The sequence below is a fragment of the Apostichopus japonicus genome, chromosome 19 (assembly GCF_037975245.1).
Source record: "Apostichopus japonicus isolate 1M-3 chromosome 19, ASM3797524v1, whole genome shotgun sequence".
Taxonomy (NCBI): Eukaryota; Metazoa; Echinodermata; class Holothuroidea; order Aspidochirotida; family Stichopodidae; genus Apostichopus; species Apostichopus japonicus.
Genome location: NC_092579.1, coordinates 28,587,657 through 28,604,543, shown reverse-complemented (window position 1 = coordinate 28,604,543; position 16,887 = coordinate 28,587,657). Strand labels below are relative to the sequence as shown.

General features: G+C 38.8%; 1 protein-coding gene across 1 annotated transcript; it reads left to right on the top strand.

The window, feature by feature from the left end:
* Nucleotides 1–527: 527 nt before the first annotated feature.
* LOC139959342 (B9 domain-containing protein 1-like) lies at nucleotides 528–7,808 on the top strand. The gene is made up of 7 exons (XM_071956832.1): nucleotides 528–656; nucleotides 2,910–2,978; nucleotides 3,889–4,000; nucleotides 4,282–4,378; nucleotides 5,347–5,409; nucleotides 6,445–6,512; nucleotides 7,135–7,808. Exons 1-7 carry the CDS (start codon nucleotides 597–599, stop codon nucleotides 7,341–7,343), a joined length of 678 nt encoding a protein of 225 aa, XP_071812933.1. The 5' UTR covers nucleotides 528–596; the 3' UTR covers nucleotides 7,344–7,808.
* Nucleotides 7,809–16,887: the final 9,079 nt, after the last annotated feature.

The window sequence follows — 16,887 nt, the reverse complement described above, 5'->3', positions numbered from 1 at the left end:
CGCCCCCAAATTCATACAAATTTTAGAAGGTGTATTCGAATTTTATCTCAACCCCCTCACCGGGCTAATTCCCTTGTTTTAAAGGTGCAAGGGGCCCGTCAAGCAAGTCAACTTTGCCAATTTTACACCCATTGACTTTGCACGTAAAACGATTTAAAAAAAAACTTAAGTCCGTGATGACTGTTTCAGCAAGTTAATATCAATGTTGAAGCATTTCAAAGTAACAAACATTACAAACCCATCCATCTTTGGCACCTATTGTGTCTACAATGCATCAAAACATTGCAACTGTCATCCACCAAAGGTATAAATGAAGTGCTACTTTTTCGTTTTATTATTAGAAACAGCGAAAATTACCTAGTAACTTGTGAATTAGTGACCATATATCATGTATCATTATGGCTTTCTGCGGAAATCACTTTTCAGAAGGAAATAAAGGATAGGTTCGACATTGGCTGTTCTGGAGGATAACATTTATTATAACTTGGGCTACGAATTTTGACTACTGTATACAGGCATGATTGAGTGAAAGACGAAAATTGGGCATATGTAGTACTATAATAACGGCATACACCCACTCACATATTTCCTTGGAGATGGCGTCCAACCCGTCCGTTTTCTTGTTAATGTTAAATGGACAGATTGAGACTGGTGATGTAAGCGAAATCAGTTAATTTAATATATTAACTAGTTTATAAGATGATTATGCTTTAAATAATGCATTTGTTTTGTGGCCACAAGTAGAACTTCTTGACATTTTGGAAAACTGTCGTTTCTACCGACATAAAGCTGTTCATACATTATATTACGTAAGTAACAGTTCCGCGAAACACCACAGCCTAACGAAGTTGATATATCGAGAACGTAGAATAACAAAGTGAGACTACGCTTTCTTTGTATTAATCAAGGAAAGTCTCGTATAGCACTAAGCCTTTATGGCACATTGTAAACCAAATGTTCTGCTACTTTTTTTTTTTTTAATCATTCATTGTGGTAACCAGGCCTAAGGCTTAGACTAAACCAATATAAATTCGAAGTGATTATTCGCAGGGCAGCCCGGCGAATAACGTACACAGACACCTTATTCGCAGGGCTGTGACGATTTTGGATATAGGTTTATTATTGGCTTTCGATGACATCATTTTTGATGTGACGTCATTCATTTGACCTCGGCGCGCAAACCCGAAGTTCTTTCATGTCTTTCAGTTTCAGGCTTACAAAATCAGATTCTGCATTTTACATGTTACAGATGCTATATTTTAAATTTCATGAATTATTAGAAAAATATGGTTTTTGAAACGACTGACATAAGAAGAACTTAATTGCATCGCACATTAAATTTACGATTCAGCCCTAGGGGCCTAGGCCCCAGGCCTAAGTCTGTACGTAAGTTCTAACGTAGGTAGGCTATATATAGCCTAAAATACATGTCATAAGCGTTACTGTTAGGCTAGGCTTAATGGACTGACCAACGGTTAGCCACTGCCTAGTCTTGCTAACGTTAGGTGTAGGCAGTGAATAAAGATATGAAAGGATAGAACAGTTGGCCCCAAATCATGAGATTGAATCTTTTGCAAGTTCCCAGATTTATGAGATGCAAAAAGGGCTTCTGAAAAGTCAATTTTGGGGTCCTCAATTATGCCAATCTTTATGGCCCAATAACGTAAAATAGAGGTAGCTACTTAATCCTTATTTGAGGGGCTTGGAAGGCCGGTTTTCTATTGATACCAGTCAGTTTAGGGGCCTTGAAAAAGCCAACCTTTTGGGCCCAAATAGTCTTAGCCACTTCATATGCTAATTTTTGGAACCCCAGCAGTTCAATTTTAAAAGCTTATTTTAAGGGAGCTTATCTTGGGATTCCCCAAAAGCCGACATTGTCTGAAAGCCGATATGGTCAAGGGTGTGACACCCCCCCCCTTTAAATGCAAATGAGCAGTCACTCTGCAAAAACAAAGGTGAAAATGAGGCATGACATTTTTTTTTCGTTGTCGGTACTAATGCTAGACTGGTTCAATCTTAAGGCCCTGGGCTCCCAAAACCAATCCTAACAGCATTAAGATAGGAATCCCAAAGGCCAATAAATTCCCCAAATATAGGACCTCCCAATTAAGACTCTCAAAAAGCCAGCTGGTGCTCAAAAGCAAACTCGAATAGCCCCAAAGTTACTGAGCCCATTAACCCAGTCTAAGGCTGCCCTGTGGATAAGGTTTATGTTTCTGGCTATTCACAGGGCAGCCCTGCAAATAAGGTGTCTGTGTCCGGCTGTTCGCTGGCAGGGCTGCCCTGTGAATAAGATACTTGTGTCCGGCTATTCGCAGGGCAGCCCTGCTAATAAGATGTTTGTGTCCGGCTATTCGCAGGGCTGCCCTGCGAATAAGATGTTTGTGTCCAGCTATTCGCAGGGCTGCCCTGCGAATAAGGTGTATGTGTCTGGCTATTCGCAGGGCTGCCCTGCGAATAAGGTTTATGTGTCTGGCTATTCGCAGGGCTGCCCTGCGAATAAGCCTCACCATATAAATTACAATCTGGCTATTTAGCCCTGTACTGTAGTATTAGTGTGAGGCTAGTACTGGTAGTAATAACATTGCAGACAAGATCACTTTAAAAACCACCATCTTGATTAAATATCTCAAACAATAAGGCAGGCTGCCCTATTTGTGACCAGAAATTGCTCCCGAGGGTTGTTAATTCCAACTCCCCCTTTGCAATACACATACATATTACATGTATGTGTGATAAAAAGGGTCAAGATACAAACTAGTATAACACAACTCCAGCATTGCAACAAGCAAATATTTTATTTTGTTTTACAGTTTGTTTAAGCCTGCACAAGATGTATCCATAGAACTGACTACGTATTTTGAAATCTTAAATATTATCTCTTTGGGCGTATTCTGTTTCTTTTTCAGTTCCCCGAATTTGATGACTTATACGTGAAGTACAACTATACCTTTGGACCAGACTGGGCAGTTACATCAGTGAGTGTGGAAGAAGTAGTACAAATCTAATAATTCTTCTGGAAAACAATTATGAATCAAATGGCGATGTTTCTATATTGTGATTATGAACTTTCTTTAACAGTTGGTTATCTAATATGTCTCATGTTCCTTGTAACATGGTAGCTCATTTTTTTTATGAAATAAGTATGGATTCCTGGAGGTATAAGTTTAAGCCTTTCTTTGGTTGGTTAGATCTTGAATAAGCTTGTTTCTTCTGTTAGTTGATCTGTACTAGAAATGCAACCAACACAGGGGTGGATCCAGGATCTTAGAAAGGATGGGGCTTGGCCCGGGGGTCATTGAAACCGGCAGTTTCCATGTAGTTTGGTGTGGGAGTCTTCACCCCACTAAGAAATTAAATTATAGATTGGAAAATGGGGCATTATGAGGGATCTTTAGAATAAATTAGGTCTGTACACAAGATTGTGATGATAACTTTTTTTGTTGCTTAAGGGTTGAAAAAAAGGGGATTTACAGTGTGAAAACTGTCCAATATTGCATAACAAGATGCTATACAAACTGTTATAAATTGCTTTGTACAGACCGTGCAAAGATGTGCAACCCTGTTTAATATGCAGGAACCATAGTATTTCATAACAGACAGAGGTCAGAGCTCTAAAATACTATACAAAATTTGAATACTAAATTATTTCCTGAAATCCTGAAACAGCTTTATTTGATCTACACATTGTTTATCATCATAGCTGTAGCGTATGAAACTTGGCCTTTGATATTTCCATTTCTATCTGTGACCTTCTAAATGATGTACATGATCGACTTACAGTATTTATGTTTTGTTGAAAATTTGAATTGTCAATATTTATTTTTCGTTACACCCCTTCAGCATTTTAATTAACTAATATAAGGAAATTTCTGCATTGTTTTGTAGGGTCTAGAAGAGGGAATCTCCCAAGTGTGCAAAAGGAATACATATGGACAACGGGACTTTGTCTGGAATTTTCCTCTAGAGGTGACTTTTAAAAGTACAAATCCCTATGGATGTGAGTATATATATCATGTTGCAGTTTTTTTTTTCATTTTTCCTAATCAAAAATCTCTTGTTGCAAAGACTTACAAAACTTTTGAAAGCACCAAAGTTTTTTTTTGGAAGGTTATAAATCATACATGTTTGTTGAAAGGATAGTCTAGGGAAAGAAACCCAATAATTTTTGACTAAATAAAGAAGAACATATTCTAAGTGTCCTGGTGAAATTTGCATTCAATTCCTATGTATCATTTTAATTTTTCACATTTGAAATTTCCTTGGTTTGAATATTAACAGGGCCCCAACTAGTGGTCAGTGTCTATGGTCTTGATGCATTTGGAACAGCAGTGGTTCGAGGCTATGGGGCTGTGCACATCCCGATAACTCCAGGAGGGTAAGTCTATGATAGTATCAGACAGTCGTAACATATACATGAAACGATGTAAAGAAGACAGGTTGAAGCTATAGATAGTACCCTTCATAAAACATTAAAGTTGAATGGTTACAGTCTTGTATCAAGGCCAAGGCCTCACATGACTTTGCAACAGTAACTACTGATCATTGTTAACTTGTTACACACACACACCCCAAGTGTGCACAGCTCAAACAGTTCATACCCAGGGCACTATAGTGTGCCACATCTACACTATGTGCCCCCTGAGGGACATCCCATAAGATGCAGCCACAAAGCAGTACATGCAACTATATTTACAAGTTTCCTCGCTGTTCTCCATTGACTCTCCCTGTCGAAAAGAGGCAATGGAGATTACTGCAAGTGCCTTGCCCAAGGACACATTGTAACGATCTAGCCAGGACTCGAACCTGCATTCCTTAGATCGCAAGTCGTTTGCCTGAGCCATCTAGCCACTATGCTCTCGTAAGAGAAGAATTGAGGAATACTGCAGTAAACAGACAGTGAAATGTTCATTTCTTCTTAAATGTGAATAATGCTGATGTGAAAAGTGTTTGGATGGCTTGAATTAATAAAATGATAATTTAAACATGCATTTGGTGAAACAAATCTAGAGGGATATCTTTGTCTGGTCTATTAGTAATCTTATTTCGGAGTAAGTTGCAGTAGGTTTACAAAACATACCAAAGACATGGTGAAAAACATGCGCTTTAAAGAAACCTTCCAACATCTAGAGCATTGAAGATTGGAAGGAACGTGCAAGTCATAAACCAAAACCAAAGAAACAGTCATTTCCAAATTGTTGCGTAGTATGTTTTGGATTAATGATATCTACTTCATCTCCACATATTTGTACTATTAAACATTAATATTATATCAATGCTTTCTTTTCCATATTTCCTGTTTTTTCGCCTTCCATACTAAAGCTTATTTTGTTGTCTACTTTGCAGCCATGCCTGTATCATTCCAATGTTTGTTCCTGAGGCTTCATCCCGATTTCAAAAGTTTCTTGGGTAAGTACAATACAGTCAGTTGTATATCTATTCTGTCTAAGTTCATTTTTGCCAATGGAGAGCAGTGGAGGTGAAGTGTGGGGGGAGGGGGGGGGAGTGGGTATGGGGCAAGTTGGGTGGTAGCCAAGCAGTTTGAGAGGCAAATTTTTTGAATGTGAGAAAATACATCACAGACTTCAGTTTTGTTTTACCAGAGCTGACTGGGATGGGTGGGCGGGGAAGGGGGCAAGCATGATGATTGGGGAAAATGTCTCCTATGCCACCACCACCCGTCCCACCACCACCCCTACACAACCTTGGTGTCACCACTGACTAAAACCTCAGCTCTCCCATGTATACATAGTGAGCTAGATCTAGGTGCCTCTGGTGTGAAGGTGTCTGCATTTGTTTCTGAAAAGTTACATGACATCTCTACATATTAAACATTTAGCCTATAGTGACCTCCATGCGAATAAACACAAAGAAAGAAGAAAACAACCATCGTTAAGTCTATTTCTGTGAAATGACATCCCTTACAAATGACTTCCAGTGACATCCCTTCCAAATTCCATCACTATATTCTTTAGTGGTTTATATCCTTTTGCCTTTATTCCTAAATAATATCACACTCATGGGTATGCTTCTTATTGACTTAATTGTAGAATTTCACACACCCTCCCTCTCCCCATACCCCTCCCTTTCCCCCACCCCTCCCTTGCCCCACCCCTCCATTCAGTTCTTACCCTTTGAAGATTATGCATTTGTTAATTGATGCTTTTATCAAATTTTTTCTGGTTGATTAATTTATCTTACTTAGATATGCAAATTAGTGCGCAGTTTCAAATCATGAGAAAGCATTTTGGTCGTGTGTTCCTCTGGATGTCAGAAATATTAGATACATTTGTTTCAGTTTCAGACAAAGTTTCAGACAACACAGTGAACCAAAACTAAAGAAAGCCATTTAGTTTAATAGTAAATAACAGTCTATATTGACCTTTTACAGTATTTGTTATTTATGAGGATTTTTGTTAATATGTCGATATCCATTCAATATAGATGGTTTATGGGCAGAAGACCGGAGTATGTGGACACGAACGTCGTTGCCAGGGGTGAAGGACGTGAGGGTAAGTACATTCATTGGCTGGCCAGAGTGGGTTTTTTTTCATGAAAGTAAACTAGGTTTTATTTTACGCACTGCAGAGTGCCATCAATATGTCGGTGTATTTGAAGAAGTCAACACTTATGGGCATCGTGCAGGAGATGAAATTTCAATCCCCAGCCAAAATTTCATCAAACGAGTTGATCAAGTTCTATCACACTTTGGCATAGAAAGTGGTTGCTTCATAGCCATCCTCCCAAACCACCACCAAAAATAGTTGTTTTTGTATTACTACTACACAAAGACATTGACAGAATGTTCTTTGTTAGACAGTACCTTCTAAGCATTTCTTCCAAATAGTTCTTTTTTTTCTAAGCATTTTCTTTTCTTTCTTTCTAAGCTTTTTCTTCCACATAACTCTTTCCCCACAGACTCTCCTTCTAAGCATTTCTTCCAAATAACTCTTTTTCCCATCCACTCTCCACTCCCCCTTCCAATTTCCAATTATCTTCTTCCCATCAAACCTCAGAGAATTCCATTGTTGTTGGTAATACATACCGATTGCCTCTCACACTCATAGCTAAGTCCCAGATGTTCAGTTTTGTCAGTAATTAGCTAAAGTTCATTTGTCTCATCTCACTTTGCAGTGACCAGGGTCAGATCACAAGGTCATTTGAGGGTGAAGTTCAACATCGTTACAAAGGACATGAAGAAGTTGGGCTATGACTGCTTGTCCTCTGGGCATGGTGTCCCTAATGCTATAACAGCCGCCTCCATCGCTGCCAATGGCTCCAATCAAGGGGCTGGAGCAGCAGGAAGGACTCTCGAGGGTGCTTCTGGGACCACGGAAGCCTGATGATGTCATATCTAATTTTAAAGATGGCAGAATGTAGAATCGGATGCTCCAGTCAGGGACCTGGAGGAGCAAGAAAGGCTACTGAGGGTACAGCACGACCTACAGAAGCCTGATGATGTCATATCTAGTTTTAATAGATATCAAATGTTGATTCATATGCTCTAGTCAGGGAGCTTGAGTAGTAGGAAGAACTCTTGAGCCTACTTTAGATATCATAGAAGAATGAAGGATATCATGTATAACTTTATAGGTAATAGAAGTTATAGAACATCAACTCGAGTCAGTTAGGGGTATGGAGCTGCAGGGTAGGACTCTTTAGGTTCTCAAGGTAACAGAACAGGTTGGTGATGTTGTATCTTAAGGTAGTAGATATTAACATGTTTGCTCCAACCAGTTAGCTGGAGGACTTTGGAGGGTACTGCAAGTACTACAAAAGTTGATGATGTGATTATAATTTAGAGATAGATAAATTAGAATTAGAATTAGAATAAATTAGAATTAGAATAAATTAGAAAAATAGATAAATTAGAGATGTTGATTGAGATGCTCCATTCAGGGTGATGGAGCAGAAAGGAGGGCTCCACCTATCGCAGAAAAACCTGCTGCTTTTATGCTGAGGACACGATCTGGAATCTGCTATACACGTTAGATATTATGTTTGGCCACAGGAGAAGGTGGGTGTTCTGCAAAAAGGGTGAGAGGAAAGGTGTTGCTACGCACCCTGTTCTCCACCCCCCCCCCTCCATTGTCAGAAGGAAAGTTCAAATAAACCATATGCAAACAAGGATGCATTTTGGGACAAATCATATCTCATTTCAACCAAACAGGTTTGTAAATATTTCCAAATATTCCCCTTTTCATATATGTGTTAAGTTTTTATTTTAGTCTGTTACTATTATGGCTGCATAGACGATGTCTCAGGACAGGCCTTTGCATTAATATTAATTCAAAGCTTGATTAAATTTTAATAAATTTACCAGTTTTTTTTTAAGTCTACACAAAAAGGAGAGAATCCAAGCAAGGAATCAAGCAATATTAATCCTTGACAAATTTCGAATGCATTGTTAATGTATTATTTATGGCAAATTTTACAATTTGTTTTAGTGTTTCTTGTGAGTAGCTTTTTTTTTAAATTTTACAAGAAAACTTGAAATGTTAAATACATGTTACCCACACCAATAGAATTCATTTTGGATAATTTTTCATTTTAACTCAAACCATCTTTTTAAAGAGTGTGGTAGGCCTTACAACATTTCTGATCTTTGCATCAAAATGTGTTTGAAACTTTGAGGTTGTTGAATAATGACGTTTTTTCACCTTATTAAATATCATAAATATTTATAAATCTAAATGCGAACATAACTTCCTACTTTAACAGACCAAAATCACCTTCACTATTCCATCAAAGTGTAGAATAGCTTGTCCTTCATGTAAAGTTGTCTGTGAGTTTTCAAAAGTGGGAAAGGCCAAACAGGGCCTACAACTAGCCATTTCGTTTTCAGTTCAAACAAATATATATCCCAACTACTTCTTCATCCCTCTTCCTTCCCCGCCTCCTCCTTGACATATTTTCATGGTATGTACAGATTTGAGACGGTCACACTCTAAATAGTTCCAGATCTTAGGACCTTTGAAACAGTGCTCAGTGGATTTCAATTGGTTTAAATGATGGTGAGAGAGTTGCTGAATGTAGTGTTGTGCACTGAATAACGATTGGCTCCAAAAAAGAGGTTGACACATTTTGGTTGAGCCCCATAGCAAAATTAGAACACAAATGTTGCAGTTTGATGACTATTGATGTCATAAATATCGAAGATGTTGAGTTTAATGAAAAGAGAATTACCGTAAGAAAAAAAAGGATGACTTTGTTATGTAACACATTGCCCTCGTTTAAAAAACAAGATTCCTGGAAGCGAATTTGGGGAGGGGGGGGGGGGGGAGCTAGAGCTGAAAATGTATGATACAAATCAGAAGCATAACTAAGCTTTTGTTCGTGAGGGGGTCTTTACTCCGTCAAACAACATTTGGACCTCTCATATCTAAATCACAATGGAGGTATTCAACAAGAATTTTGACGTGGAGGGGGGGGGGGGGGGTAGCTGTTCGAGGCCATGTTATGCGCAGGGAAGGAAGAAAGCAGGCAGTGGCGTAGCTACGGGGGGGCCTGGGGGGGCCGAGGCCCCCCCATGAAATCGGCTGGCCCCCCCACTGGCCCCCCCACTGGGAATGGGGTAAAAAAAAACACTCATCAGTGCGATTCGCTAATATTTTTTGTTCAATAATTTGGGAAATAGAGTTACACAATTTTCTCGTCTGCATCTGGCAGAATAAGAATAATACAATATCTGTAGTAATCATGAGAATGGACACACAGCATGGCATGGCAATGGTCGATGCGACGATTGCGACCATACACCACGAACCTTGTTGTGCTGCGTGATAGCGATATCTGCTGAAAATATGTTCAGTGCTTCCACCTAGCGCAACAATCTATCAAAAGATTGGCTCCGTTTGTACTGAGCCGAGGTATCAGGTATTCATGGGCGGCGATCATGGGGGGGGGGGACGGGGGGGACATGTCCCCCCAATATATTAGGTGGGGGGATATAGTATCTTATATCCCCCCCAATATTTGGTGGCATAGTTTTTTTTTAAGCATATGTTTTGTATTTTTTTATGATATCGCTAGTAATATCAAAATAGAAAATGCTTAGATGCAACTTACAAGGCCTGGGAAGTGCCATTTCCAGCGATCTGGGAGACATTTTCGGCCAAAATTTTCTTTTGCGCTTCGCGCCAACTTATGGTGGCGCTACGCTTAGAAAGTCTGGGTACAAGCTTTGCCCCTCCCTTGCCAAATTCCTCGCAAAGCGCCTGTCTAACCGTGTCACAATTTGTTACTATATATGACCGAAAGTAGTTTTTACTTTTTTTTCTCGAAATGAATAGCTAGACGGACCGCATCCGTAATGAAATTTGGTTTGCATCTTGTGTATGAGTGTAAGTACGTACAGTCATACATAGGATCCACATCGATATGGGTTCACTGGGTTTCCATTTGGCCTGTTTCCTACAAGATTTCTAACCGCAGGTGCGTAGCCAAGGGAGGGGGGGTGAAGGGGTGGAGACCGCCCTCCCCCTCGAGCATATTTTTTTGGTATTTTCTATGATATCGAAGTTTTATAGTAGCCGTTATAAGAGGTTTTAATATTTGTACACCAATAATTTAACTGTGTCTGAAATTTCGAAAATTCCTTGACCAACATTCTTCATCATAGTATACTTCCCTCTATACTCGTGCAATTTTGACCGGTCTGTTAGTGGTTGAGGGGGGTTTTCCATATTGGTTGTCCATAGATGAAATTTAGTGCAACATTATGGGTATGTTTTGAAGTGAATTTATTATTCAAATTCTGAACAAATAATGGGCTTAAAACCTTGAATAGTGGGGCTGACGGGTATTGTGGGGCGTTACGTAGAATTACCTACAAATGCAATGAGGTCGAACATGATGTGTGACTGGTGACAATCTTGACAAAAGGTTATGAATGAAAAAAAAAAACTATTAGGAAAAACTTGGTTCTCAGTCAAAAGTGTACATCTGGTTGGTCATTTTCAAGCCCGAGAAGTGCCATTTCCGGTCATCTGGGGGGCTATCAAAACCAGAAATTTTCTTGTACGCTGCGCGCCAACCAATGGTGGCGCTCCGCTTTGACAGTAATTCGCCTGCATCCAAGCAGATGTCCCCCCCCCCCAATATTTGAAACAGATCGCCGCCCCCCTGCAGGTATTCATATATTGCCTCGAGTCAAATGAATATATGTCATTGAATATTCCACGAAACAACTTTTTTATGGCCACGAAACTGTCGAAACAGGATTTTCCACTACTGGTAGAGATATAAAATATTGGGAATTCTGAAATTCCTGCAAATGATGCCAACTTCCCTCAAGTTAAAAGTCTGGTTGCGTTGGCAAGGCCAGTCAGCATGAAAGAGAAAAAACTTTTTTTGCATTTCTGTCACCAAAGTTGCACATCTTTTTGGTTGCTATTTTGCCTCACAGGTTCCATCTCCTGCGATCTGGGGGGTGCTGAAATCTCAAATTTTCTCTGTACGCTCCGCGCCAACCATGGTGGCGCTCCGCTTAGATAGTAACCTCCGGCCCCCCCACTAGAAAGAACAGCCCCCCCATGGCCCCCCACTCAAAAAATCCTAGCTACGCCACTGAAAGCAGGTCAATTTATAAGGAAGGGGTCTGAGGGTGGAATGAGGTTAATGAATGATAGTCTTTTGGTGCCCGTGAACCTACAAGCAAAATAAAATGTGTACCAAACAGAGAAATTCATCACGATACGACAATAAGAAAAGAGTTTTAAATCTGTAAAATGTCCACGTGGACCCTTAATATAGGCAAAAGAAGTGCTGGGCAATCAAACGATGAACCTTTATTTCATATAGGCTGATCACCTCATAATCTGTCGTAATTTTTGACTGACTGTTTTTCAATTTTTCTCCATTTTGTAGAAATAATTTACTTCCCTATAGGCGAATAAGATATTTGCAATGTTATAAAGCTACACAAATATAATTTGAGATCCATTGCTATGACAACAAGCTGTTGCCACATGCTTTCACAAAGTATCACTAAATTTGATATATTACAAAATCGTATCTTTGCCACGCAAAATGCTTTGAGGATTTATAGAAAAATTCCTTGAAATTTCTTCAAATAATCAACTTTAGCCACTGGTATATCTTCCTTAGGTTATTAGTGATATTACCATTTAGTACATCCTGCATGTAATGGATCGAGACACGACAAACCCGTACACACATCGTTTTAACTTCCTATTTTAAAATTTGATAATTTTGATGAATGTATCCATGACAACATGACAAACCATGCATGGAGCAGCCACATTGCTGGGTACAAACTACATCTCGATTTTTATCTAAAATTCCCGAGATGGTGGCGTCACTTTTAGTACTATATAGTATATACATGGAGACAACAAGTTATCTGTACGTTTGCGGTGGGTGTAATGGGGCCCTCTTTGAGATCCACATGACATATCCCTTGTAAGAAATAAAAGAAGAATAATAAGAACAAGAAGAAGGAGACGAAAAAGTAGAAGAAAACATCAAAGGGAAACTTAGTTTTTTTACGTGATCGATGCAAGATCAAAGCTCTTGGTTAAAACCTCAGAGAGGGGAAATCATTGATTAATCGTGAGAAGGAATATCAGGGATTGGATATCTGACACCTGTTCGGTAAGTACACTAGAGTGTCTTAGAAGTAAAACAGCTTAACAATCTATATAAGCGGTAGACTGCACCACACACGCTTATTGTAGTATTCATCTTCTGTCTGCACGACGTACAAATGGTCTTGATATCGAACGATATAAAACAGATTCATTTTTATACCATTCCCCATTATACAAGACATATCTATCATATCTATGCATGTATATTAGATCCTCCTGCATGCAAGAACTCGCGAAGAAGTCTCGTTGGCTTATCAAAGCCGCAAGCTGACCGAAGTCAGTCTCTTAGATTCATAGTTAACGTCCATGATTATGAAGTGTAAATTGTCAACAACTCTGTAACTGGACGACATACATTAATCTGGGGGTGACTCCCTATCTATCTACCATACTCTTTATTATTGAAAAACCATATACACGTAGGAAAGAAGATATGAACTTTCGATATCCACTGGATTTTAAATACTTTTCTCTTTCATTTACACGGTTTTTCGACGCATATTTCAACAACAAAAAATCATACAGAGTTTGTCGATGTTTTACCTTAATGTTAAAGAAGGGAAATTCTGGTGACAGACAATATCACATCTAAACATATACCGGTACTTCACAGAAATAATCGAAGCCCGGGCATATTGTTCCTAATTCTAGGCCTCAGTCGTTTGCCATTTGTCGAATAGTAACACCAATTTGCACATACATGACCTAGAAATGCATGAATACCCGTAAATTCTCTCCACGCCAATATATAGTGATGCGTTTGGGGTCAGATTTGAAAAGCAATTTATCCAAAATCTTAAAGTTTATAATGTCTGTTAAAGACGTAACATAAGATTTATCTATATCATGTTTCTTAATTATACCCAGAATCTGCTAGATTTTGCCGCTGATATTCGTTCAATAGTTACGCCGTATTAATTAACGTTAAAATGCCAAAGGTCATATGATCAATGATTTAGAAAAGATTAGAAAAGGGGCGTTGCCAATGTGATGACATAGTATTTTCACATTGGACCAGGAACACAATAGGTTGCCGACTTATTAAATATCTGCAGATAAAAAAAAAAATCTAATTTATTAGCATTTGTTTTCACTTGAATATATATTTTTTTACAGATTTATTTTTGTGAAAACTTTTATTAGCTAAATTCGTTATTCTCTTATGAATTTTGATTGGCTTAAATGGCGAAAAAAAAAATAATAATAATAAAAATCTCTCGTAAAAGAAGTAAAAAAGAAGAGAAAAGCAAGAAGAAGACGTAAGAACAGACACTGACTCTGCAAAATTTGGTTAGGAGTTATTTTTTTGCTTTGTCCTTGAAACTAGCGTCATTACATGAACAACAAACAACTGTAATGATAATAACATTAATGATGAAATTAATAAAGCCTTTCAATAAACTAAGAAAACAAGAAGGCCTGCTATAGGCTCGTGACGCAAGATCTGGCATTCGTTAAACCACCTTCTTCATCTCTTTCTTACTTTAATTTTATTGTTTTCCTATTTATTTTGATTATTTTGTATTGTATATATAGTATAGTGCTTTATATAGTGACATTACGACTGTTAAATTATATTGATAAACTGACGGAAGCCTCAGCTATCTGGATTTTGCAGTGACTCCGTTGCCTAGGTAACTGGTGACAAAACAAGACACCGTGGACGAATTGGAAGGTCAAACTAGAGGAGAGATTCTTTAAAAAAAAAAAAGAGGAATTAAACAAGTACCAATATAAAGGGCAAAATATTTCGTTTTAAAATCAATGTTAAATTTTAATGGTTACGCCCTTTTAATTATGGCGGGCTTAAGAAAATATTTTATCATATTCAATGACTGGTCAAACTCTCTAGAGTGACTCCAGATCTCTTTATAATTGAAGGGGCAGTAGGGGCAAATACCGAATCATCTATTCGGTTCCTTAATTTAGTTAGAAGGGCGCGCAAAGGGACTAGGAGGGGGTACCTCCACCTCCGTCGCCAGTTGGGGAATTTTATTACATTCAGTTGGAGAAGAAGTAGATCTCTCTTCCGAGCCTATGATGGCCTCAGGAGCGGACCTGGGAGGTGTAGAAGTGTACAACCCCCCCTCCCCCTCTCCCTCAGCCCCTATTCCCTCTTGCACAAGTTCACACATGGAACTCTAAAGAATTGATTCGCACAACCCTGCGTTTACAGTTACACCTAATTTTAAATCTATTAAACAAGTATAGATTTTGCCTCAGGAATGAATCATTTGACGTCTAATCTGTAATTTATTTTTCTGCTGACGGACCTCTCTGTATACGATGTGGCTTCAACGAACCAAACCTCCAATCCCCCCCCCCCATCCCCCACCTTCCCCTAATAATCCTGGATGCACCTCTCGGCCTTCCCGTGAAGGTTCGGGCACCTACCTATATCAGTCCGGGCAATTTAGTATACGCCACCCCCCCCCCTTGAAATCCTGTACACGACACTTGATAAAGTATAGAACCCTCTTCCCTATACCGTTTTCCCTTCCCTTATCAGCTGGACCAGGTCCAGACTACAATCGCGCTTGACATATCCCGTCTTTACCCCAAACATTAGCTATAGCTATGCATCTGTTAGTTACAGCTAATATTAGCTGTTAACTGTTAACGTTAACTGTTAGTTACAGCTAACGTTAGCTATAACTGTACAGCTGTATACGTGACAAAGTATACACAGTTCACCCATTTCTAGCCTCTAAAACCATGAACCATGCCAAGTTCATGTTCACAGGCAATCACGACCCATCTTATGGGGCCTTGGACCAAACATAAATTTTGGGGGCCCCAACCCTAGCAGGAATACCAACGAAGGCAGACGTTGTGTTTACATTAATCAAGGAGCGCTGTTTAATCTAATAGTATATATATATATATACAGTACATGCGGAGTTGGCTGATTGTAAAGATGTCATACATAGCTTTCAATTGCTACAACCGGTAAATAGGAAACTAGTATGGGCCAACAAAGGCAACAATCAAATATTTTATTAAGAGATATTCCTTATTTTTTTTACTCTGTGAAAACTGTTGTAATAGGTCAACTGCATTTTTCTTTCCTTTTGCAGTTTTGTTTTTGATTTCTTATTGAGGGGTCCCTTAGATTGGGGCGGGGGGGGGGCGGGGGGACTAAGCCCGGTGATCATCTCGCCCAATTAGGCACTCCGTCCCTGCACATGGTACTGCATGGAAGGGGTAACAAGAGTACTCCGTAACAAGAGTATTGTCTGTTTCATGCCCGGGCTTTTAGAACGAAGCCACTCATGCTTGTCTTTTTGCTTTAAACTGATGATTATTCCTTTGCTTGGACTCAGGGGTGGGGGTTAAGAAATGGCTAAGATCATAAAAGTTTTTAAGTGTATCATAAATTGTTTTAAAATATAACGTATTATAACCTTTGAACCGGTTACATTCGGACATGACAAAAAACAAAAGGGTAAAACTATTGTCAATAGAACGCAGACGTTGTCATGTTTTATTTCTTTCAAAACGTGTGTTTTATTAGTGTGTTTTTGCATAAATTACTTCGAAATCTGCGAACAAGTTCCAAATGTATCCACAATCCTTCAACTTCATATTAAAATGTTCTTATCAATTATTTATCATAGTTAGTATAAAGGCCAATAAGCTGATAAAACTCAATTATGAATGAGTAGGATTAAGGTATTTCCTTATATGGAAATGTTTTCATTAAACATTTTGCATTGAATGTTATTACTTTTTGAGGAAAAAATATTCATGACATAGCTTTGACTCTCTTTTTTTGATAAGTTATAGGCGTGATTTTCAGCTAGCCTTAAGTCGCTACATTTATCAAGATTTTGTTATAAAAGGAGAAAACAAAAAGCATGAGGTAGATAATTCCGTTGTTTTTCCCCCCATATAGAGGTTTGCATTCATAACTGTAGGCTTACGAAAGACCTTTACCGTAAGAAAAACAGGCGTAGTTTGCTTTAAAAGGGGGTGGGGGCTGGTTCCTTTTTCATATAGGTGGGGTATTTTGTTATGTAGGTAGGGACGGTGAGCCATCGCCCACCTTCCATCAGTCATGGGGAAATTATGTAGTGGGGGGGGGGGTTAAATTCAGTCGGGCACGAATTGTACCACTTCTCTGGGTGTATACATTCCTTTTTTTACAACCTCAAACAAATTTTTCAAAGAATATTTGTAAGCACAACCTTACGTGTATATCTAATTATATGTCTAATTTGGTTTAACATTTAAACGTTAATTTTTTTTACGGCGGTAGGAAGGGGAAACCCCAGAT